Below are 24,190 nucleotides of genomic sequence, written 5' to 3' on the forward strand. Positions count from 1 at the left end.
AGTTCATCAACAGTAGAGTCGAGTTGTAGCTCGGAGTTAATTTGGTATGTCATGCCCGTAAGGTTGTTGGCCACAATATTTTCGAACATACCCCAGTTTGTGCGTTTGCGGTTCACGACCGGTTTACACAGTTTAATTGGTAATTCAATGCTATACGTTAGGTACCTATGGTCTGAGAAGGAGTTGTCTTTAGACACTCTCCAGTCTCTTATAATTTGTGACCCCCGTTCATTGACACACGTAATGTCCAGAACTTCCCTTCTAGTAGCTGTTACGAAGGTAGGGGAGTCGCCTATATTGCTAATATGAAGATAGTTACACATGATGAATTCAAAAATGTACTCACCGCGTTCGTTAGTGTCTGTACTACCCCAGACATGATGGTGAGCATTTGCATCTGCGCCCAGGATTAGTGGTATGCCACGTCTCGCGGCTTCCTCTGTTGCACCTCTTAGGAGTGGAGATGGTGGTGGTTGTACCGCGTCATGTGCCATATAGGACGAGGCAAGCCATATTGTCCTTCCGCAGGACTCCACTGATATAACTGCGTTGTCCGCATCGCTGAATTGCATCAATAAGAATACATTAATATGTTTTTTCACTAGTATACACGACCTGGGTTTACCTTTGTCGGTGACATAGACCAGTTTAAAATCTTTGTTACTCAACCCGCAAACCCGATCTTTTATGACCCATGGTTCTTGGATGAGAGCGATTTCCTCTTCTCTTTCAGCGAGACGGAGGATGAGTGCGGCTGAGGCCGCCTTACTGTGGTGGAGGTTGATCTGTACAACCCCCACCATCGTTGGTGTGCGTTGTTAGATGACAGCCAACCACGGTTTGGTCAGCGATCTCCTCGTCAGAGGAAGTGGGAATATATTCCTCGTCCTCCAGAGCGTCTGAGAGATCGGAATATTCCCCCATATCCTCTAGGGTAACCCTTCGGAAGAGTTCGCCTACCATACCGGAATTGGATGCCACCTCGTCGTCCGTTAGGTTGTCTAACGCAACCGTCGTCTCCTCCGCGGATGACGTCAAGTTGTCTGCGGAGCTGCCTTTACTGGCTACATCCTGTCTGTAGACATGGAGTGTCAGTGATTGGAAGCCGTAGTTCACCTTCCATTTCAAGTTAGCGAGTGGATCCAGTGATTCCTCATTTAGGATGATCACCGCTAGTCTCCTCTTGCCATCCACTTCGCCGATCTTTGCTACTTTCCAATCGCTGGTAGGTAGCTCGGGGTTGCCTAGTTTGAGCAGTTCCAACACTTCCTCTGGGTCGGTGTGGAACTCTGGTATCCAGGCTCTTGATCTTGGCCGATTGGGGATGTCTTCACGGAGGACCACGTCGAGGCGGGCCCCTGGCCAAGGCTCCCCTATGCGTTTAATTGCCAGAGTGTACAGATCGACCGATCGTTGATCCGCGCACCTGGTTAATTTGACGCGTGATTGGAACCAACCCGCGTCTGAGCAGCTGGGTGGGGGTCCTGGATTTTCTTGCAGGATGTCCCTGTAGACTTTCCATAGACTCCTGCTTATCAGATCCCAGTTTGCTTGCGTGATCGCACCGTCATGGGAACTGCGATCAAGTAAACTATTACTCTACTCAGTTATCTAAAACCAATATGGACTTATGGCATACAACTCTGGAGCACTGCAGCTAACTCTAACATCGAAATACTCCAAAGATTCCATTCAAAAACACTAAGAATGATTATAAACGCACCATAAAACATCACAAGTGTCCAAATACATCGCGGTCTCAAATTTCTTATAATAGCTGAAGAATAAAAAAGCTTGCCACATCTCATAATAAAAGACTTCAATCACTCATAAACCCTTTAATCACAGAAATAACTCTCAATCCCATCTCATTTAACAGACTGAAGAGGAAGTCAGCAATGGTTTTATTATGCTAATAAGAAAACATTTTAGAAATGTCTGCACCACTGGGTACTTTCCATATAAGCTTAATAAAAAAAACTGTTTTTGGCTTTTACTCGGTCTTCATATTGCAAATTGCTTTATATCCATGATTTCTGTAAATTTATGTAGACATTTTATGTAAATTAATCCATTAATTTTAGTTTGCTTCCCAGTCTTATTGAATCATTTTTTTAAATTCTACATTCTTCATTATTCCTTAGAAACTCAGGTATTACATAGTGCTTACGCGGCGTGATGACGGGATCCTGGCTGAACTTTTCCTCACCGATACACACGTTAGCTCGTTGATTCTACATCCGCACATCGCTGCAGCCTGGGAGAGCGAAAACTTCCCGACATCTTGGACGGAAGGCATTGTGATCAAGCTGCCAAAAAAAGGTGACCTTCAGGAATGCGGCAATTGGAGCTGCATGACGTTGCTCAACACTATTTAAAAAATAGTCGCAACACACAATAGTAGTTGGACACACTTCAACCGGTCGAAATGTCACTACGCGATGAACACTCTGAATACTCTGAGGATAATTATTGAACAATCCTTAGAATGGAACACCCCTTTTTATATGGTCTTTAATGATTTCCTGAAGGCTTTTGATACCATCAAGCACGCTGCAATATGGTCTTCCCTAGGAAAAAAGAAGTTCCAACAAAAATTGTGCAGATTATAAAGACACTCTACTATACTGCAGAGCTAACGCTCTCCATAATGGCGCCACAATCACTCCATTTAGAACAACATCCGGCGTGAAACAGGGCTGCCAACTGTCGCCACTTCTTTTCGCGGTCACACTTGACGAAGTGATGCAGTATGTTGAAAAAAGGAGCCAAGGCATCACTTGGACGCTATCCCGCCAACTACACGACCGCGGCTATGCTGGCGATATTTGCCTGCTTTTACACAGGCATTCCGACATGCAGGTCAAATGAGATTTTCTAGTCACCGAGCACGAAACGTTGGTCTGAAAATAAACAGCGAGAAAACGCAATGCGAATCAACGATACAAATCCCAACAATATTGCAATCGAGGGAGAAGCGGTGCAGTATGTTGAAAGTTTCTGTTATCTCGCTAGCATAATTTCAACGAATGGTGGAGCTGAAGAAGACGCAGAAAAATATCTGCAATTGGAAAAATAGACAAATCTCGCAGAAAACTAAAACAAGAGTATTCACGAAAAACTTGGTGGCGTTCTAACCTTCATCAACTAGAAACAGTTAACCAAACGTGGGATGTCGTAAAGAGAATAGCGGGTAACAGAATAAGATTCAAATGTTTTGTTGAAGCCCTATGTTCCCAAGTGGAATAATAAAGGAATAAAAAATTAAAAAAAAACGCGGCGTGATCATTGGTATAAAAATACGAAGGCAATCCACATAATTTTCATGTTTTTGCCGGCACTATTTTATATTTATTTTATTATAATTTTTGGGCGATAATTTCATATTGCCCATTGTCCCCCTTGGTTGCGTGCATGCATGTACGTGCATTTGTGTATATGCACATATGTACATATGTGAATGAGTATGTGTTTTTATTGCTGATATGTACTTACCTTTTGAATGGGAAATATATTTTTCTATTGATCCCTTCTGCTGCTCAATATTTGTACTACATAATTTTTCTTCATCAGGCATGGAATCATTCCGTATTGCATCGCCCCTTTGAAAAGTCATGCGACGTGCTATAGTATTACGTAGTTCTAAATCTCTTTTTCGATGATAGTTGCGATATGATGTGGACATTTTCTTGGGTGAATTTTCCTCGGCAAGTATTTCTGAAGACTGGTCGATGGTATCGTCACTCTTTAATCGAATAGGATTATCTACACCATGTGCTTTTTCTGCGGTGGAAATTATTGTTGATTCAGTGTCACTTGAAGTGCCAGTTGTGTCGTTTATAATAGTACATATGTTGAAATCCGTCAGCTGAGTTGCTCTGCTATCAGAAATCGGATCATCCGATGCATCAGATTCTGTTTCAGTTAGTGAAGAGGCCATCATTTTTTTTCTAATGTTTTCTGAAGTATCATCGTCTAAATATATGCTACATGAGTTTGTTTTGTTTTTATATGTATGTTTTTCCGAATGAAAATATTCTTCCACGTTATCATTCATTATGGTTCCTACAGAAAGTTCAGAGTCCTCTAGTGGCTTAGTAAAATGCCTTTCAAATGCCTCTTCAATTTTTAGAGGATTTTCCAATCTGTCATTTTCGTCCTCATCGATGGACATATGGCTAATGATTATAGATTCGCTTAATCCTGAACTTTCACGGGTATCTTCGATTTCCATTGGTTTCACTACTACTTTGTCATCTTCCGTATCAGGCGTAGATTTTTTACTTTCCTGTATATCCTGCATGACCCAGATAACGGGCTCTTCAAAGCTTCTCTGCCTTCTGACCTTTTCATTTGCAGAATCGAAAGAGCTGCTTCTACAGAGCAGACGCTTCTGCATGTTGTCAACTAATTCATCTGTGCCACGTAACTTGTTGGCAGCTTCGTCGATAAAATGGTTTTCATCGCCTTCATTTTGAGTTGTTTCAGCAAATTTTTGTAAATGCTCAAAAGGCACACAGGTTTCAATACACTCGGAATAGTCAAATGATTTCGAATCATCGATAATCTGTTGATTGTTTTCATCTCTGGACTTTAAATAGAGGCGCCTTTCAGCAAATAGAAAGTTGTAAACGACTTGAATGGTCTCGGAAATTGAGTTATTTACTTGAGCTCCGTCTTCTCCTTCAAATTATAAAATTGTTATATTAATTGCATACTTTTTCAAAAGCTTTTTTATACTTTCTGAATATATTCATAATCTTATAAAATGAAAGTTTAATATATATACATGTGTGCCCTCATAACTAATCTGAAATTTAACTGATTCTTCAAAATATTCTGTAGCCGATTCACACCATCGTTTGTTTCTAAGTAAAACATATACAAGTTAACAGCCAAATCATCGAACGTCCCTCGCAATGAATTCACCGAGCAACCCGCGCGCAAACAATGTCGCTGAACCCGACCACATATGCAACATAAACAAAATAATGTGAGTCGGAGCAACGGCCAGCCGTTTCTGTTGTGTCGCAAGCGTTGGAATTCTGATCGGAAATATGCTGAGTCGGTTTTACAGACCACAAACCCATGGCATGATCTTTATGTACTTATTATGTATTTAGGTTTAGATTCATATTTCCATTTATGTACTTAGCTTTAGTCTTTTATTCATTCCATTCTTATAATCAGTTTTGTCCAGACAATTGTTTAATAAAGAATGATTGACTTTACTCCGGCACGCCGCCGTTAATATTTGATGTATTGATTTACACTGTTGAGCCACAAGGCCAATAGTCCAACAAAGGGGACGAAGTCAAGTCTCCCAACCTAAACATCCTAAAGCTAATTAGAATCAAGAAGTAGCTGAGACGTGTCAGCAACACCCGCCGCTGGACCAAGGCATCATCACTGCTCCAGAGGGAAAGTGTACCACATATAACTTACATATTTGTATTACTTTGGGGAAAGGTAAATCCACTACTTTTGTTTTTACTTTGCGAAAATGGTTTAAAACTGTTTTATGGTCAATCTTTAGCTGTTGAGCGATGCTACGACTACTAACATGCTGGTCATCTTCGATTATTTTTGAGCTTTTATCGATATTTTTTTTAACATAAAAATGGCCTGCACGGAATAGACGAAATCAAAATTGCACGTAATCAGCTTATCAAAGAAAAACTGTAAAGTGCTCCGAATTTTCTCTTTGTTGGCTTCCATTGTTAACACCCTGTAATTCACAACTAAATGGAACAAACAAAAAACAGCAGACGAATTTTATAAGGTATTGTAAGTGTCGTATTTTACAAAATGATTGCTTAATAATTTTAATGGAAACAAAGTTAGAATCACACAACGTATGAAACATTAGAATGTTGTAGATTAGTATTATAAAAAAAAAACCAAAATCTATATTTTTCATTTAATTTCACATTTTTATTATTTGCATACATAAAAAGATACTTTCTTATTACATATATTTTTATTACATACTAGCGGACCCGACAGACTTCGTTCTGTCAACTAGATTTTGAATGTGGCAGTTTATATTTCGACCGTTTTTACTCTGCTGATCCTCACACACCGCCCTATCATCATGGTGACGGTTTTGTTCAGGAGAATTAATGAGAAGGGTCAGCTCGGGTGACCTAAGTATCTTCGCTTCCACGAACTTTGGCCACCCTTTTGGGACCCACTAAAAACCCCACTGGGATGTTTGCCAGAGGACTTCAAACTAAGAGGGGAACTTAAGGTTCAAACCTGATTGAAAAATAATCTAAAGGGATATTGGGAACCTAAAGGTGGCAAATATTTATAAAGTGGGTGCTTCAATGACAAAACATAGAGATAATTAATTATTTATTATTATTATTATTAACATAGGGTTAATAACCGATATAATAAAGAATAATGAATTAAAACGTATATAAGTATTTTCAGTAATCGCTTTATTGTAAATCAAGTAAATTATAATTATTAACAAAAATCTGTTTTATTTTTATTGTAGTGCTTTATGATATACAATGTTTTTTGTTTGATTACCTGGTGAATATACAAACAAATCTGATGGTTTTCCAACACGGGAACAGGCAACATACAATTGACCATGTGAAAAACATGGGTTTTCTAGATTAATTAATAATGTTTGTCTTTTGTTCTTCCTAAAATATAATTATTTGTCTTTTGTTCTTCTTAAAATACATATGTTTATCTTTCGGTATTCTTAAAATATGTTTTGATTTGTTCAGCCCTGCATGATTATTCTTAGAATTTACTTACCTATTTTTATTTATTATTTGGGAATGAAATCATTCTTTAACTCGTTCTGAAACTAAAACAAAAGAAAGAATATTGCGAAGCCAATCAAATCTATAGCACTTACATTTTTGGACTTTTCAATTAGGTCGGGTTCATGATATTAACACTTTTGTGTGAACGCATTAGGTCCTCCGAAGAGAACACGCACACACACGACTCTACATTTAGTTAGAAAATATTTGTATGGTAAAAAGAAAAGGGCTGTTTTAGGGGTTTCCCGGAAATTATTCGAATTTTTCTCGCCGTACAAACCATCCTTGGACTTCAAGGAACATTTAAAAAAAGAATTGCTAAGATTGGTCCATGCGTTGTTGAGTTATGCGCTTACCAACACATTTTGCGATTCATTTTTATATTACAATATATTATAGATTTCCATTTACATAAATTTCAAGTTCTTCACTATTATTCGCAACGGAAAATGTTGCTTGACTTGAATTATTGTTAACGTATTTGCAAATGTATTTTATAACTAAGAGATAATATTCAACGTTTAAGTGAGCTGAAAATCATCGAGCCAGAACAGGAGAGAAGGAACAATCCATCGGTTGTCTATAGGCGTTATAGCCCCGCGCATATTTAATATTGCCGCAGGACCCCTATCATCAGTTGCTCTTGTTTGATATTCCACATATCCACATAACCATCCTCGTCTACTTGTTTTCCTGAATATGAGATAGGAAAAAGAAGAAAAGCGTTGCAGAGGACGCAAGCAGATGTCCTGGCTCAGAAATGTTCGCAAATGGACCAAACTCACACTGCTCAAGAGAAGCGTTTTAAAACTATATTGCAAACTTGCCTTAGTGAAGTTAAATTTGTAGGTATATTTTGGTAATTTATGTAGGTATGTAGGTTCATTTCCTATCATATAGAAACACAAGATAAACATTGGAAAATAAGACTAGAAAGATATAACAGTCTGTATACGCAACTTTTTAAGCACAATAATTGAATTTATAACGAATTTCAAATTCACTTCCACTAAAATACTCTTCTTCATGTGGACCATATTTTTGAGAACAATTTCACCAAAAACAACAGCGGTAGTTCTCACAAATTACGTCGTCAATTTCGTGTGGTTCAACTCTGATTGAACTAGGCGAAAAGAAGAAGCCTCTTATTTATTTTTTTTTTTGCAAATTTTGAAAGATTTTCATACTGTGCTATAGTGCCCTACTTTCAATGTTAAATAAAAAAGTAACCTTATCTAACTTATTCGTGCGCTTATTTTTACACTACACTGGGAATATGGATTTTGTTTTCTTAATAATAAGCCTTTAGTTAACAATTTAAAAAAATTTAAGTAAAAATTTTGTTCTGTAATTGCCTGACTTTCAATACTTTTTCTTTTTTTGTTGTGGCTTCTGCGACTGACGGCATCTAATTTTCACAATTAAACGGACGTGGTAATACACGACTTAATTTTTTAAGTTCCGTTTTGTATGTCTACTGAAATGATTTTTATTTTGTTTGAAATTCAAAAACACATTTCCTATTAAACAGTTATTGATATGGCACAAATTTGTTCTCCAAAACTTATACCTAACTATAATATACAAAAATGTCAAAGAAATATTCAATATTGCAATTTTTTTAACAAACGTTTCACATCTCTTAAGGAAGGTACTAAGAATGCGATAACACTGGGGAACAGTCATTTTGCGGCAGGGTTGGTTTAAGTCAATTCTGTGTGAGACTAGTGTGCTGAATACTAGAAAAATTTTAGATTTCTCAAATTGACTCTAGTTTTTGAGATAAAGACTATTATCTATTTCACTGAAAAAACAGTATTAAAATACCAATATGCACTAAAAAAATATTTTTATTAATATATATTATTTCATTAAAAATTATACAAAAACAAAAATATATATTTGCAGTTAACTTAAATAATTTAAAAACATTACAAAAAAGTTTTTCTGTTGGCTTTTCTGTTATGGTTTTGCTTAGGACAATCCCTTAATAAGGTCCAGCAGTAGTCTGCCATCATGTGGCAGTCCTATCGACCTTGGTACCTTTCTTCCATTATTTTTATATCCTGGTGGAACCGTTCTCCCTGTTCCTCACTATAATCGCCCAAGTTTTTCGGGAATTTGTCCAAATGGCTATGAAGGAAATGCAATTTAATGCCCATATTAGCTCCTAAACTGCAGAAATTTCGAAGCATTTCATCAACTAGTTTTTGGTAATCTGGTGCCTTATGATTCCCCAAAAAATTTTTGACTACTAAGACAAAGCTTAGCCATGCTTTAGATTCAATTTGTGACATATGGTTTATAAATTCAATGTCTTTTATAAGAGTACGGATCTGCGGCCCATCAAAGACACCTGATTTTAATTTTTCCATACTTAAAGACGGACATTTTTGACACACATATTTAAAACAGTCACCGGTCTTATCAAGGGCTTTGATAAACTGTTTCATTAGCCCAAGCTTGATGTGAAGTGGTGGAAGAAGAATATTTTCTCGGCTTATCAGTGGTTCATGAACCACATTTGCTTTTCCTACTTCCATATTTTCTCTCAAAGGCCAAACCTTTCTAGTCCAATGTTCTTTTTTTGCGCGACTATCCCATAGACATATGAAACAGGGGTATTTAGTACACCCACCTTGCTGACCTAATAAAAAATTCACCATCTTTAAGTCCACACATACTGACCATTGATGTTGTGCGTATGAAATCTTTTCTAAAACAATTTTAATATTTTGGTATTCTTCTTTTAGTTGCGTTGAATGACCAATTGGAACCGAGGCAAATTTATTTCCATTGTGCAGCAATACACATTTCAGACTTCTTTTTGAGCTATCTATAAAAAGTCTTCAATGTTCAGGATTATATTCAGGATGCCCCATACAATTTAGCAGACCAGAAACATTGTTACAAAATACAGGCTTGTATTCTTCTTGAAAGAAAGGAAGAAGTTCTTGCTCTCTGGTCCTAAAGAATGTGATGGTAACGCCAGGTTGAAGACATTGTTTTTCTTTTAGTCTTGAAGCAAGAATTTCGGCAGATTTTTTTGATAAATTTAAATCACGAACCAAGTCGCTAAGCTCTGCTTGCGAAAATCCTTGTTTCATACAACTACTTTCTTCGAACTCGCTTTCACTGCTGCTTGCTTGATTGTCAGAATTCTCTAACATTTCAATGTCATTACAGTTAGCAGAAGATGGTCCTGTAAACACAGGAATTGGTAAATTGTCACTGTGCAATACTGGGGGTCTAACTGATTTAATATTAGGATAAATCCAATTCCGTTTCTTAAAACGGTTTGTACCTTTCACTTTTACTGCACAGAAATAACAGTCATTAAAATGATTCGTTGGCTCATTCCACATCATCAGTACTCCGAATTGAAGCCCTTTACGTCCTCCTTGGCTCCAGTATCGCAAAGATTCTACACAAGACTTACACACAATATTGGGCACCCAATATTTATTCTTTTGTATATACTTTATCCCAAAGTATGGCTTGCAATTACCATATTTACCCATTTAGTTTTTCATTTGCTGAATATAAAATTTCTTCAAATTATTTATCAGTTCGCAAGTTGCTAGCATTTGTCTTTCCGCCATAATTATTGACATCGCTTTGTAATAACTAGCATTCCGCACTTGGAAAATTTCACTGGCTGGAACCATAATCCCCTTAGAAAGTCTGTCAAAAATATGGACTTCTCCTTTAGCAAGGTATTAATTAGTTCAATAGCTAAGGAATATCGCTAGCTCTAAGGTTGTTTTCGAGGATTTATAGGGGGGAAAAAATAAAAAATAAAAATAATATACAAAATGTTTGCAGACTTTTAAAAGATGTACATATACTCGTATATATCCAAAGTTTTAATTTTTCTAATTGATGTTTTGCTTGCTAAAGTGGTCGTAGTTCTGCAATACTCTATTTTTGAGTATTGGTGCTTTGAGCTACTATATTCATGATGATACATATTTCTAGATTAAACGATATATTAAGTGAACTAGCCACTGCCCCTCTTTATAAAACCCCAGTAAACCCCTTTATACTTTAATAGTCCTTGTAGTGCGACAAAATGACAAAGTCATCTACAAACTGATATAGGGACGTGTTTTTATCAGCGATTGTGTGTAGTTGACTTGATTAAATGTTGAAGAGTAACGGGGATTCTCAACTTCCTTCCAGAAGCCCGTCCGACACAACCATCGTCTCTTTCCTAATCCACACCACATAACTTCTGCCAATCCCAATTGACACCAGCATATCACATAGCTTGACTACTCTCACACAATTGTAAGCATTTTCTATATCTAAAGTAAACACAAAGATTTTCTGACTGCTATTTTTATAACAAGCAATTTCATGTACCATTTAGTTTACACACATATGTAGTAGCAGATTTGTTCTTTGCTCGGTAAGCAAAGGCGTTTTCAGGAACGGCTGCAAATCGCCTGGGCTACAGGAAGTAATAAATAAAGAAGAAACAAACTCTAAATAACTCTTATTTAAAAACATAAAATGCATTATTTGATATTTTCAAAGTCGAAAAATCAATCGTTTACCCTAGGCCACAAATAATTTTATGCGGTCCACAAAATATTTTATGACGAATAATGCATCTGTACCACATCTCTCTCTTGCGTTTTTACATTTCAGTATGGCAATTTCGGCCGCCGTAGCCGAATGGATAGGTGCGTGACTACCATTCGGAATTTAGAGAGAACGTAGGTTCGAATCTCGGTGAAAACCCAAAATTAAGAAAAAGTTTTTTCTAATAGCGGTCGCCCTAGGCAGGCCACGGCAAAAACCCCCAAGTGTATTTCTGCCATGAAAAGGCTCATCATAAAAAATATCTGCCATTCGAAATCGGCTTGAAACTGTAGGTCCCTCTATTTGTGGAACAACATCAAGACTCACGCCACATATAGGAGGAGGAGCTCGGCCAAGCACCCAAAAGGGGTGTATGCGCCAATTATATATGTACATACATATGTATATCTTTATATATATATATATATATATATAACTCAACTGAATAGCTGTTCCATTTGTTGATATGTACTTGCACATATCATGGTACTGAGGTTGATAAGTGAAATCATTGACATCAAGATTTAGGAAGACGATATCGAGAACAGCGGCCATTATGAAAATCAATCCAAACTACACTTCTATACTATACTCTCAAGATATAGCTGGATTTTATGTACTCCAGTGATATTAGAAAACTTCTTAGGCTTAGAGCCAAATGAAACTTTCTAGAAATGTATATTATGTTTACAAAAAAATTATTAAAAATGAAGCTTTAAAACCAAAATAATTGTTACGATTAAGGACATTTGCTGGTTTCCAACTGTTTTGATTATTTAGAACATATGAAATAAAGTAGATTATTCCTTACCTGAATCTTGGTTCCTTGGTATAAAATAGGAGTTGGAAATTGGGTCAGCATCTCTTTGTAAGTTTCGCTGGATACCAATTGAATCTTCAGGTAAAATTAGTGCTGTGTTGATATTTACTTCATCTGGGCCTGATTCGTAATTATTGAATAAAGGTTTAGCTTCTGGCAAATTTTGTGTAACTAAATAAATATTAGTAAAGAAAACCAAGCAGTTGTTTAATAAAGCATTACTCTGAAATTATATTGGTATATTACTTTTATTTAACTCCATCGACGTTTTAATAGGTTCTACTCCCACAAACCAATTAACTTTGCTCTCACTTGTAGGACATGGTGTGGCATCACTTTCCACCAAGGAATTTTTCTTTGATGTGCATTGATTAGCAGACAATTTATTGTTATATTTATGTACTGCATGTGATATTTCTGTGTTTCTTTCTTTACACTTGTAATATAAATATGTTTTGTATGCCTTTTGAATGACAGCTGCTGCTTTTTCGTTGGTCCATTTTTTTGAAGTTATGAGATTTTTTCTTTTGTTGTGCTGATTAACATGGGGTTCTTCTATATTGATCTCATGACTACTTTCATATCTATCTCTGTAATCTTTTTTAAGGTTCTCAGTTTCCTTCAAAGTTGTTTCCGAGTTAAAGCTGACTTGAAACTCACTCTTATTTGTATTTTCAGATTCTAAGTTAACAGGCAAGCCTTCCTGTTTTCCCGGAAAACCACTATCCATTTCCTTACGTTTACTATCCAAATATCTTCTAATATTTCTTTGAATTATGGATGCAGCTAAATACTTTGCCGAATTACTTTGTATTGCAGCAGCAGCTTGATGTATATTTTTACTCACATCTTCCTCATATTTAGATTTGGTGGCATTAATGCTTGTAGTTTCTGGGCTGTTGCAGTTTTTAGATTTAGATTCAGATGTATCTTGATCTTCTATACCCATTTTAATTAGTAAAGTCAAACTAGATTCAGCGGAATTATTCTCTTTTTCAGTATAATTTAACAAATTGTTTTTATGTTTTGATTTTAAGTTACGGTCTTCTAGACCCAATTCTTCATCAGCGTTAATTTTAATTTTTTTTGTTTCATATATTCCACCCTGAACTTCTGCAATTGTGTTAAAAGATTTCGGACGATTACTGCTAAATGTTTCAAATATACCCTCAAATTCTTCTGATAGAATAAATTCATCTGATTCTTTTGATTCAGTCCAACTGCTTGACAAATCGCTAGCAGTTTCAGAGGAAAAGTCAGTTTCGTTTTCATTTTTCATTCCGTCTTTATTGTCTCCTTCGTTAACTTCAATGATTGTATCCAACCCGTTTATAGTGAATTCTCCGCCTTCTATTTCATCAAATGAATTGTTTCGACCGAACGTTTCAGCATTTAAAGTGTTCATGGGTTTTTGTTCTTTTATGAGTTCATACGGCTTTGCTGTAAAATGGTTATCGGGTTTCGACAAATAAAATCGTGCAGAGTCCTGTAAAGATGTTTTGCGAAAGTGTAATTCTTCTTCAGTTGTTTCTGTATTTTCGCTTTTGATTCCAGTTAAACCCTCAACTTTTTTGAGATCTTCGAATAGTTTTTTTTGGCATTCCATATCTATTGGAGTTTCAGTGTGTTCAATATTATAGTGAATAGCATTGTCTGTTTCGTTTAAGTGTTTTCTATCGCTTGTGGATTCATTCGGGCATATGCATTCTGTTTGAACACCAGATTTATTCAATACCTCAGTACGTGTTTTATTACTGGTATTGTTTACTATTGAATGTTTATTAGTCGTAAAAGGTATTATAAAAGCAGTTGATTTTTTTAAATATTTACTCGTGTGGGCTACATTTGCTTGTTGAATAGAAGCTCCGTAAAGATAAGTAGCCATTCTGTCTTCTGCGTTTTTTTTTATCTTACGGGGAGGTTTGTCTTCTGTTATCAATCCTATTTCTAACGAGTCTTCCTCGATGTCAGTCTCTTTGGGGGAAGAAATTTCGAGAGAATCTTTTTCACAGGCACTGTCATTTAAACTATTTAAAATTTCCGTTTTATTACACACATCTCCAACCGTAGGTAGAGGAAGTACAATGCCACTCGAATTCTGCCTGTTTCTTGGCGACGTACATTCTATATCATTCTTACTTATTTCATTTCGAAACTCTGTGTTAATTAAAGTCCCATTTTCATACCAAGGCATTTTAACATCAGTTTTGAACGATTTTAAGTGAATTTCAGCTACACGCGCATCGAGTGGCCTTCCAATAAAATGATCTTTTACATTGTCTTTTACATTATCCTTATTTGATTGCTTCGTCTTTTTTTGATACATCATACGTTCTACATTTGGTTTACTATTGTTAGTACCGACAACCCCATTTGGATTTCGTGATCCAATAATATTATCAGATGTGAAATTACCATTAGCTAAAGTTGAAACATTAATGCATATATAAACTATTTTGCGGCCTTACGTTTATAAACATTTTTTAATTATGTGTTTTGTGTTACGTTTTTTAAATAGTGGATGCAATAATGCTTTGTTTTACTTATAATTACTTATTGTTTACATTCTGCGTAAAAAGTATCCTGAATTGTTAAATAAAACACGAAAGATTAGTTTAGCCTTCAAAGTAAGTCCCATCTAGTGCAATATTACTACATATATCAGCGCTTGACCCAATCCTCCACACACGTGGTGCTATTTCCAAGATTGTTTTTGGTGAATATTTTCTCGCAAACGTCTCACGAAGCGTAAATACTACTCCCTATTCACTGCTTCCCTTTTGGAATGAATTCGAAGTGCACCACACCACACAGCACTCAGAAGCATGATATCCAATAACTGCTGCTGTACGTAACAACTTGTAAAGGCGGCCGCCGTAGCCGAATGGCTTGGTGCGTGATTACCATTCGGAATTCACAGAGAGAACGTAGGTTCGAATCTCGGTGAAACACCAAAATTAAGAAAAACATTTTTCTAATAGCGGTCGCCCCTCAGCAGGTAATGGCAACCCTTCGAGTGTATTTCTGCCATGAAAAAGCTCCTCATAAAAATATTGCCGTTCGGAGTCGGCTTGAAACTGTAGGTCCCTCTATTTGTGGAACAACATCAAGACGCACACCACAAATAGGAGCTCGGGCAAACACCCAAAAGGGGTTATATATAATTTGTAAAGCTACTGTTACTAACTTAAGAAATAACTCCAGATACTTTTTACACTTTTAATTAAATATATGTATCTATTTTATAAGGTTCTTATAGTCATAGACTTAAATAAATAAATGGAATGAAAGGAACTAAATGAAATGAATAAAATGTATTTCTGTTTACAAATATTCTACCACGCTTTCCTACATAACTACCTCCATTTTTATTAATAAAATACCACTCCGTCGATGGCCGCTGTAGTCGAATTAGTTCATGCGTGACTACGATTCGGAAGTGCGAATCTTCGTGCATGAAACACTAATTGCTAGAATAAGTTCTTTCTAATAGCGGTCGTCCCTCGGCAGGAATGGCAAACCTCCGAGTGTACTTCTGCCATGAACACAAAAAAACCATTTGCTGTTCGGAAGCGCCTTAAAACTGTAGACCTATCCATTTTCCATAAATAGAAGAAGGAGTTCCGCCAAACAGCCAAAAAGGATGTAAACGACAATTATATATGTACGTATGTATATATTAGTTTGGGGAAAAAGAAATCCTTTATTTTCTTGGTAGATGGCTGTAGTGATCGATATCTCGTAAAGTATCGATCAAACAATTTAAGGTTTATGTTCGTTGTTAAGGTGATATATTCCACACTAAAAAAAATCGTTTGCTATATTATTTTTTTTCTTCCATTTGGGTGTGAGTTACAATGGAAGTCAACAAAGAGAAAATTCGGGACATTTTACCGTTTTTCTTTGAAAAGGGCGAAAATGTATTCCAGGCCGCTGAAATTGTGAGTGGTGTTTATGGTGCTGATAGTGTAACAGCTAATTACATGCAGTTGTGCTCTCGTCGATTCCGTTCAGGCATTTTTGATGTTAAAAAAAATCTCGATAAAATCACAGAAATAATAGAAGTTAACCGGCATGTTAGTAGTCTTAGCATCGCCCAGGAGCTAAAGATCGACCATAAAATAGTTTTAAAACATTTTCACAAAGTAAAAATAAAAATATGGGATTTCTTTTTCCCCCAACCTAATACATATATAGTAGGCCGGGTCGATTTGTGGGAAGGCAAAAAAGTCGCCCATTGCTCTGTGAAAATCATATTCTAGGGATCAAAATAAGAAACTTTGTCGAAGGAACCATACCTCTAAAACGAATTCTGATGTCCCCCAATTCAAAAATATCATCATTTTTGGCCTTTACATGAAAAAATCAGCTAAATGGCTATGTTTTTTCTTTATTTTTATTTATTTATAATAATATTTAATATTTATTTATAATAATATCTATTGTTTCTCTTAAGAAATTTATTTAGTCAGAACATATGTAAATGAAAAAATTAATTTAAGTGAGTTATAGAAAAGAAACCAAAAGTTCGACCCAAATTGGGGGAGCTTGAGCTACTCTTTGATTTATGTTCAAAACTTATATACATATATGTGTATATAATGGGCGCTTACACCCTTTTGGGTGTTTGGCTGAGCTCCTCCTCCTATTTGTGGTGTGCGTTTTGATGTTGTTCCACAAATGGAGGGACCTGCAGTTTTAAGCTCCGAACCAGTGTTGCCAATTTAGCGACTTTGTCGCTAGAATTGACGACTTTTGCTTGAGTCTTGGCGACAAAAAAAAAGTTTTGACGACAAAAATGATTTAGCGACTTATCTGGCGACTTTTAGAGAGCAAATCAAAACCGTTTTAGGCAACAGATACTTTTCTGTCAACTTGATTACCCGTGAATGCCCTTTACCTTCCATACTCCAGAGTAACAATTTACTGACTATAAATAAAATAACGCACTACCTATTGGTGTGTTATCGTCGATAAATTATCGATCTATAACTGAAATTTTAAATTTATTTTCCATAAAAATTTAGGATGACGGTTTTTAATGGACACTTAATAAAATAAAAAAAATCCGATCCACAAATTCCTTCAATTTCTCCCTAAAAAAATCACTTATTTCTTTGGCTGTCACAGTGGTGTTTACCCTTAGCTTTTTTATGCCACTTTTTCTTTACTATGCTTAAATATATTTTATAAATCCTTTTCAAGACTTTAATTAATAATAATGTATTATAGTAAATTGTTGTGTGATTTGCCTGGTTTTATTATAAAAGCGTAATAGTTAATATTATTAATTTTATAAATTTTCAAATTTCCATTTGAATGCAGTACTGGATCAACTTCGTAAATAACTTTTTCAACATTTCTTGAATCACTCATGCTTTCCAATGATATTTTAAAGACACAAATGCTTTTCAGACACCAATTGCCAAAGCGTTAGAAAATTTAGTAGATTTATCGAATCATAATAAGAAAAAACAGCATTTCAGGAGATTAAAACTAACTTCCGTTGATCTCAAATTTCAGTAGAGTTGGTATTACCGGTTTAATTATTATTAATCTAAAAATTTTAAGTCTGCAGCTGGCCTCTTATGCACCTCTCAGGATGAAATTTAGGATCCGCCCCTGATGGAGTTAGCGACTTTCTAGCGACTTTTGATATTGGCCCTAGCGACTCAGATTTATTGGCGTTGGCAACACTGCTCCGAACGGCAAATATATTTTATGAGAAGCTTTTTCATGGCAGAAATACACTCGGAGGTTTACCGTTGCCTACCGAGGGGCGACCGTTATTAGAAAAAACTTTTTCTTCATTTAGATGTTTCACGGAGATTCAAACCTACGGCGGCCACCTTCAAAAACTTTCAAAACTTAAGTAGTAATAATACAATATACTTATAGTCCATAGGAAAGACTTGTTTGAAAAAAGCTTAAATACGATCAAAATTAGTAAATTAAATATAATAATAAATAAGAAGTCGGTTATTCACGAAGTGCAAAAATTAAATTGCTCCTTATTGATTTTATTCCAAAACATTGCAATTTTTTTAATATATCTTTCTAATAGTCTGTCGACAAGATTTCAAATTGTTGCTTCGATTGAAGACTAGATTATGTATAATCCAAATAAGGGCACTTTTCTCTACTTTACGTTAAAATGTATCTTTTTCCCTTTAAGGGATATTTAACAGGCGGTCGATTCAACTGTTAACAAAAAAATTAACAAAACCAATTATTCCCCTGAATCGTTATTGCATTATTTGCATGATGTCGGCTTTTTACGGCTTCAAATTGTAGCTGCGCGGATGTCAATTGACATCGCCGAGAGGGCTGGTAATACTATTACCGAACTTGGTGCGAAAAGATCGATTGTGGCAGGAACTGTGTGGCATGGCGCGCTATCCTACTGAAACCAAAGACCAAGTCCAAGCCCATGTCCTTAGTTTTCGGCCATAAATAAAATAGTGAAATCGGGAGAGGTCCACTATGTGAACCATCCTATATATAAAAAGCTTGCTTTTATCATATATTTATGCGCTTGAGCTACTGTGTGAAGAAACCTTAGAGCACCATATACATAGATACGAGAACTTTTCGGAGCGAGTGGACTAATTTAAAAAGTGCACAGACAAAAAATTCATTATCGGTGGTACAATTTAAGGCAAAACGGAAGAAAAATCATAAATATCGCAAAAGCGAAACCCATGTATGGTATCTGACTTTTTATTCTCAATAACCTCTGTATTTCTCCACTCTTTTGTTGTAGATCTATTATCCTGCGTAGACTTGACAAACTTCGTTTTAACATTGTATCACATGTTTTTCCAAAAAATGCGCACTTAGTTGTCTATTTGCACTTATAAGATGTTCGATGTGCTAAACTCAGATAGTATTTTTCTCAATCTCTATGATTTTCTTTTAATTGCTCTAGTCGATCTTCGGCGAAGAGACTTTAACTTATTTAACTGTAATGCTCATTTACGGCGAATCAACAACAGTAACTAAGGTTAAATTTGGTTGTTAATTTTTGAAATCGAACAAACTCATAAACAATGAAGCTTATATGATAGCTTCTAACGTAGACGGATGAAGGAAAATTTGGTCTTAACATATAAAGAGGGGGTAAACCACGCCCATTGTTAATAATCTGTATACGAAATTTAAATGAGGTACCATGCTTGAGCGAGTTTTATTGAGTTGTTATTAACTAATGTTTTCAAAATTTTACGTTATATGGTGGACGTGGTTATTGACAGATTTCACCAATTTTTAATACCTCCCTTGGACAAAGAGTAATACATCTGCAAAGTTTGAAAGAAGTATATCTATTAATCTTTGCTTGAGTTATCGTGCACCCGAACGGACGGACGATTGAGCAAACTTGGTTAAAACGACTTGTCATGTCCCAAAACGTACATATGTATATGCTTTCAAGAAGTGATACAGTTATGGTTAACTAAGAAGCTAAAAAATCTGGAAAACAAAAAGACGCTTTCTTTTAAATTGTGCAAAAAACAACTATTTAAAAATAAATTATTTAAGGTACCTACTCAGTTCTGCGTTATAGCTATCTCCAATAAAATAAATCTTATAATGCAAAATTAGAAAGACATTTTTTTCAACAATAAAGCATTTTATGATTTCTTCCATAAACTTCCATTCGTACTAAGTATGACCGATTAGTTGAGTTAATAGGTACTCCAGTCATATCCCGGAGGATGTATTACCATATACGACGGCGGTTCAACAAGTATCCGTATTTGATGACAGAGAGTGTTCCTGAGAGAAGTTGGTGTTAGCATCGTGTGCTGCCATCTATCAAACGAAGGCAAAACAAATTTCAGACTGATTGCTAAGTTTAGATTGGACTTGGTACCTATTCGAGTAAGTCGTGTTTCGTGATTTTCGCTAAGATATAAGCAGTATTGTTCGGTAATTCGCTTTTTGTTTTTGGGTTATAAAAAATGCGAGGAGATAAAAGCAAAGTTAGATGCTGTCTATGGGGACGCTTCACTATCTACGACCACAGTTTGATATTGGTTCAACGAATTCAAACTTGGCGAACATCCGTTTTTGATGAGGCGGCCCGGCAGACGTGATTACCGAGGAAATCAATCAAAAGTCCACCATATGATTCTCACTGATCGAAGAACGAAAGTGCGCGAAGTTATAGAGGCCATAGGTGTGTCGACAGGAACGGCAATTAATATTTTACATCATAAGTTGGCGATGAAAAAATTGTCGACGCGATGGATGATGCGATTGTTCACGGTGGACAACAAGCGGATGCTGCTGTTAACTTCGAAGCAGTGTTTGGAGCAATTTAAGCGAGATCCGAAGGAATTTTTGTGCCAAGTTGTCACCGTTGATTTCACCTGGACTCATCATTACATACCAGAAACTAAGTAACAATCTCCCGGTGAATCGGCTCCAAAGAAGTCGAAGACAGTCCCAGCAGCCGAAAAGGTCATGGCTACGATTTTTTAGGATGCGAACGGCGTAATCCCCATGAATTTTTTATAAAAAGGAAGAACGATCACTGGACAATACTACAGTGAGTTATAGGACCGCTTCCACAAAAAATTTAAAAAGACACAACCACATTTGGCGAAAAAGAAGGTGCTGTTTCACCACGGTGTGTGTGTGTGGTGTGAGTACTTAGTATGTATTTCCCAGGTTACTGGACAAGCTAAAAATGTTAAATTTTTAACTTAACTATTGCCAAAACACTATCATTTTGACAATTCTAAAATCAAAATTTTAACATTTTAATATTTTTCAAATTTTAACAACGTGTTTTTTAACTACGTTAACTCAAAATTTTTACGTTATTTTTATGAGTTGGATCGATTACTAATTTATATTTTTAATTTTATTATTAATTATTTTAAATATTTAAAATATTTCACTGTTGGTAAATTTTGACAGTGAAATTTTTTATGTATAGTATAGAAGAAGTTAATGAAGAATTAAGGGTAGTATACCACCCAAAATATTGATTATAATAAAAGTAAAAAATGAACTATTATTAAAATTTTAAATATTCTTAACGCGTATTTTCAGGGGGGACGCTAGCGGAATATTGATGTACGTTATTTTAAATATTTAACTTAGAAATAGTTAAAAACATTAAAATATTAAATTAACTATCATTAAAATTTTAAATATTCTTAACGCTAGCGTCCCCCCTAGAATATTGACGTTGACTCTGTCAACGGTTTCCGAAGGAAACATGTAATAAATAAATAAATAATTGGCGCGTACACTTCGGTTAGGTGTTTGGCCGAGCTCCTCCTCCTATTTGTGGTGTGCGTTTTGATGTTGTTCCACAAATGGAGGGACCTACAGTTTCAAGCCGACTCCGAACGGCAATATTTTTTTTTAGGAGCTTTTCCATGGCACTCGGATGTTTGCCGTTGCCTGCCGGGGGGCGACCGCTATTAGAAAAATGTTTTTCTTAATTTTGATCTTTCACCGAGATTCGAACCGACTTTCTCTCTCTGAATTCCGAATGGTAGTCACACACCAGCCCATTCGGCCAAAGCGGAAACATGTACTCGTAACTTAAATATTTGATATATGTTTAAAATTAAAGTTTGTAATTGTAAAAATTAAGTTAATTTTTAAATTAAAAAAAAGTAGACCTTTCTTTAACATTTTTAGAAAAAACTAATTGGAGTGATAAAACAATAAATAATGAAGTCGAAAAAATAATATTAGAAAAATATAAAAACAAATAATAAAAAATCGAATTCAATAAAAACTCAAACATTTTTTTTATACTGCAAACAAAAATTCAAACATTGTTTTATATCTACCATCATTAGATTATTGTTCTTTATCTATTACTAAAAAACTAAACTGTACAATGTTGGAAATTGAATACACATGCTTCTGAAAAAATGATAATCAATATCATTACAATGGTCATTAAATATATGCTTTAGATTAGTCTTATCTTGTTTAAATAAAATTATATAGTTAGCATAGTAAATACATTTTTATTTTTTTTTTTTTAATATATAGAAATGGGAAAAGATAAATCAAATTATAAAAAATTAATGATTTTCAAATAGCAAAAGAATTGCATAAATCAGTAAGAAAAAATTTTGAAAGAAGGAAAATTATTACTAAAAGCATAAATGAACTATGGACAGCAGGTTTACTAATTATGACAATTGTTAATGTTAGAATTAATAGAGGATACAAATATATGCTTAATGTAATTGGTACATTTTCTAAATTTGCTTATATAGAATCATTAAAAAAGAAGGATGGAAAAAAACTTCTGAAGAATTTTTAAATATTATTAAAAATGCAGGTTGTGCAGGTTGTGTAAATTACTTCATACAGATTCTGGTAAAGAATTTCTAAATAAATATTTTCAAGAAGTTTTAGATAAATATAATATTAAAATGTATCAAACATTTAGTGAAAAGAAATCTTCAATTGTAGAAAGATTTAATAGAACCATTAATCAAAAACTAAAAGTACGATTTGAAATTCAGAAAAGTACTAATTGGATTTTTGATAATTGTTTTACATTTAATAGAAATAATTTAGAAAAACCAGTTTTTAAAATTGGAGATAAAGTAAGAATTCAGTCACATAAAAAACTAAAACAAATATAAAAATAATTAGACTTGACAAATATTGTATATTTGTAAAATTTATCCTTCTAATCCAATAACATACAGGGTGGCTGATGAAAGCCGCTACCAAAAAAAAATTGAATAACTTTTTTTCTTTTTAAGTTATCTGTTCCATTTTTGTTTTAATTTGCAGATTGATCTTTAAAATTTATTAAAATGGATAACTGGGACACGCAAACAAGAATTTGGATAGTCCGCCGCTATCACGCACTGGCGGATGTTTGGCGGCGATCCCCCGAGCAGATGGACCATAATGAGACTGGTGAATAATTTTGCTGAGCAAAGAACAGTCGCAAGAAAGCCTTATCATCGAAACCCACCAGTTCGGACGGAGGAAACGATCGCTGCTGTAGCTGCAGCTTTACAAAGCAATCCAAGGGTTTCAACAAGAAGCTTATCTGCTCAACTTGGTGTCAGCCGACAGTCTTTGCAAACAATAATGCACAAAGATTTAGACTTATTTCCCTACAAAATTCAAATGGTTAACAAACTGAATGCAGCAGACTTGCCGATTCGCTTGGAATTTTGCCAGAAGATCCTGCAAATGGTGGAAGAAGACCAAAACATGTTAAACTGCCTTTTCATGTCTGATGAGGCCCATTTCGATTTAAACGGCAATGTGAACAAACAAAATTGTCGAATATGGAGTACTTCTAACCCACAGATACTCCACGAGACGGAATTGCATCCTCTTCGCGTGACAGTGTGGTGTGCGGTTTCTTCACGCTGTATTGTCGGGCCTTATTTTTTTGAAGAAAATGGTCACACCGTTACGGTTACTGCAGACCGTTATTTGAAAATGCTGAAAGAATTTTTCTATCCAGAACTACGCCGAAAGAGAATTCCTTTCAACTCTGTGTGGTTTCAACAAGATGGGGCAACGTCTCACATAGCCCAGACTGTTATGACAGAGTTGCGACGAAAATTTCCCAATAAACTGATTTCAAGAAACTCCGAATTTCGTTGGCCCCCCAGGTCGCCTGACCTTATTGCACCTGACTTTTTCTTGTGGGGTTTATGTAAACAAGAAGTTTATAAAACAAAGCCAACAAATTTGGATGAACTAAAACAATCCATTCGGGCAACAATTGCGGCTATTCCTGTCGCAACTCTCAAAGCAGCAATGAACAACTTTTTAAATTATGAACAATATTAGGTAAACTTTATAAATTTGAACTTCAGAGAGTTCAAATTTGAAGTTTTCTACGAAAACTTATAAAGAAGAATTACAAAAAACTATTCAATAAATTTAAACTTTTCATTTTTTGGTCCGCGCGGACCAATGCTTATCTTACAATTATGCTTTATAAAAGCTTTGCTATATTCACTCTGTCAATGTCCTAAAG

General features: G+C 35.3%; 1 protein-coding gene across 1 annotated transcript in view; it reads right to left on the bottom strand.

The window, feature by feature from the left end:
• Positions 1-292: 292 nt before the first annotated feature.
• The window catches only part of LOC129235452 (uncharacterized), a 48,888-nt gene continuing 24,990 nt past the window's right edge, over positions 293-24,190 (bottom strand). Inside the window, exons 3-9 of the mRNA XM_054869300.1 lie at positions 14,110-14,616; positions 12,442-13,962; positions 12,187-12,366; positions 3,496-4,683; positions 770-1,373; positions 347-561; positions 293-300 (exon numbers count right to left, since the gene is read on the bottom strand). Coding sequence (XP_054725275.1) covers positions 293-300; positions 347-561; positions 770-1,373; positions 3,496-4,683; positions 12,187-12,366; positions 12,442-13,962; positions 14,110-14,616 — 4,223 coding nt within the window. The remainder of the gene's footprint in view (positions 301-346; positions 562-769; positions 1,374-3,495; positions 4,684-12,186; positions 12,367-12,441; positions 13,963-14,109; positions 14,617-24,190) is intronic.

This window comes from Anastrepha obliqua, chromosome 1 (assembly GCF_027943255.1).
Source record: "Anastrepha obliqua isolate idAnaObli1 chromosome 1, idAnaObli1_1.0, whole genome shotgun sequence".
Taxonomy (NCBI): domain Eukaryota; kingdom Metazoa; phylum Arthropoda; class Insecta; order Diptera; family Tephritidae; genus Anastrepha; species Anastrepha obliqua.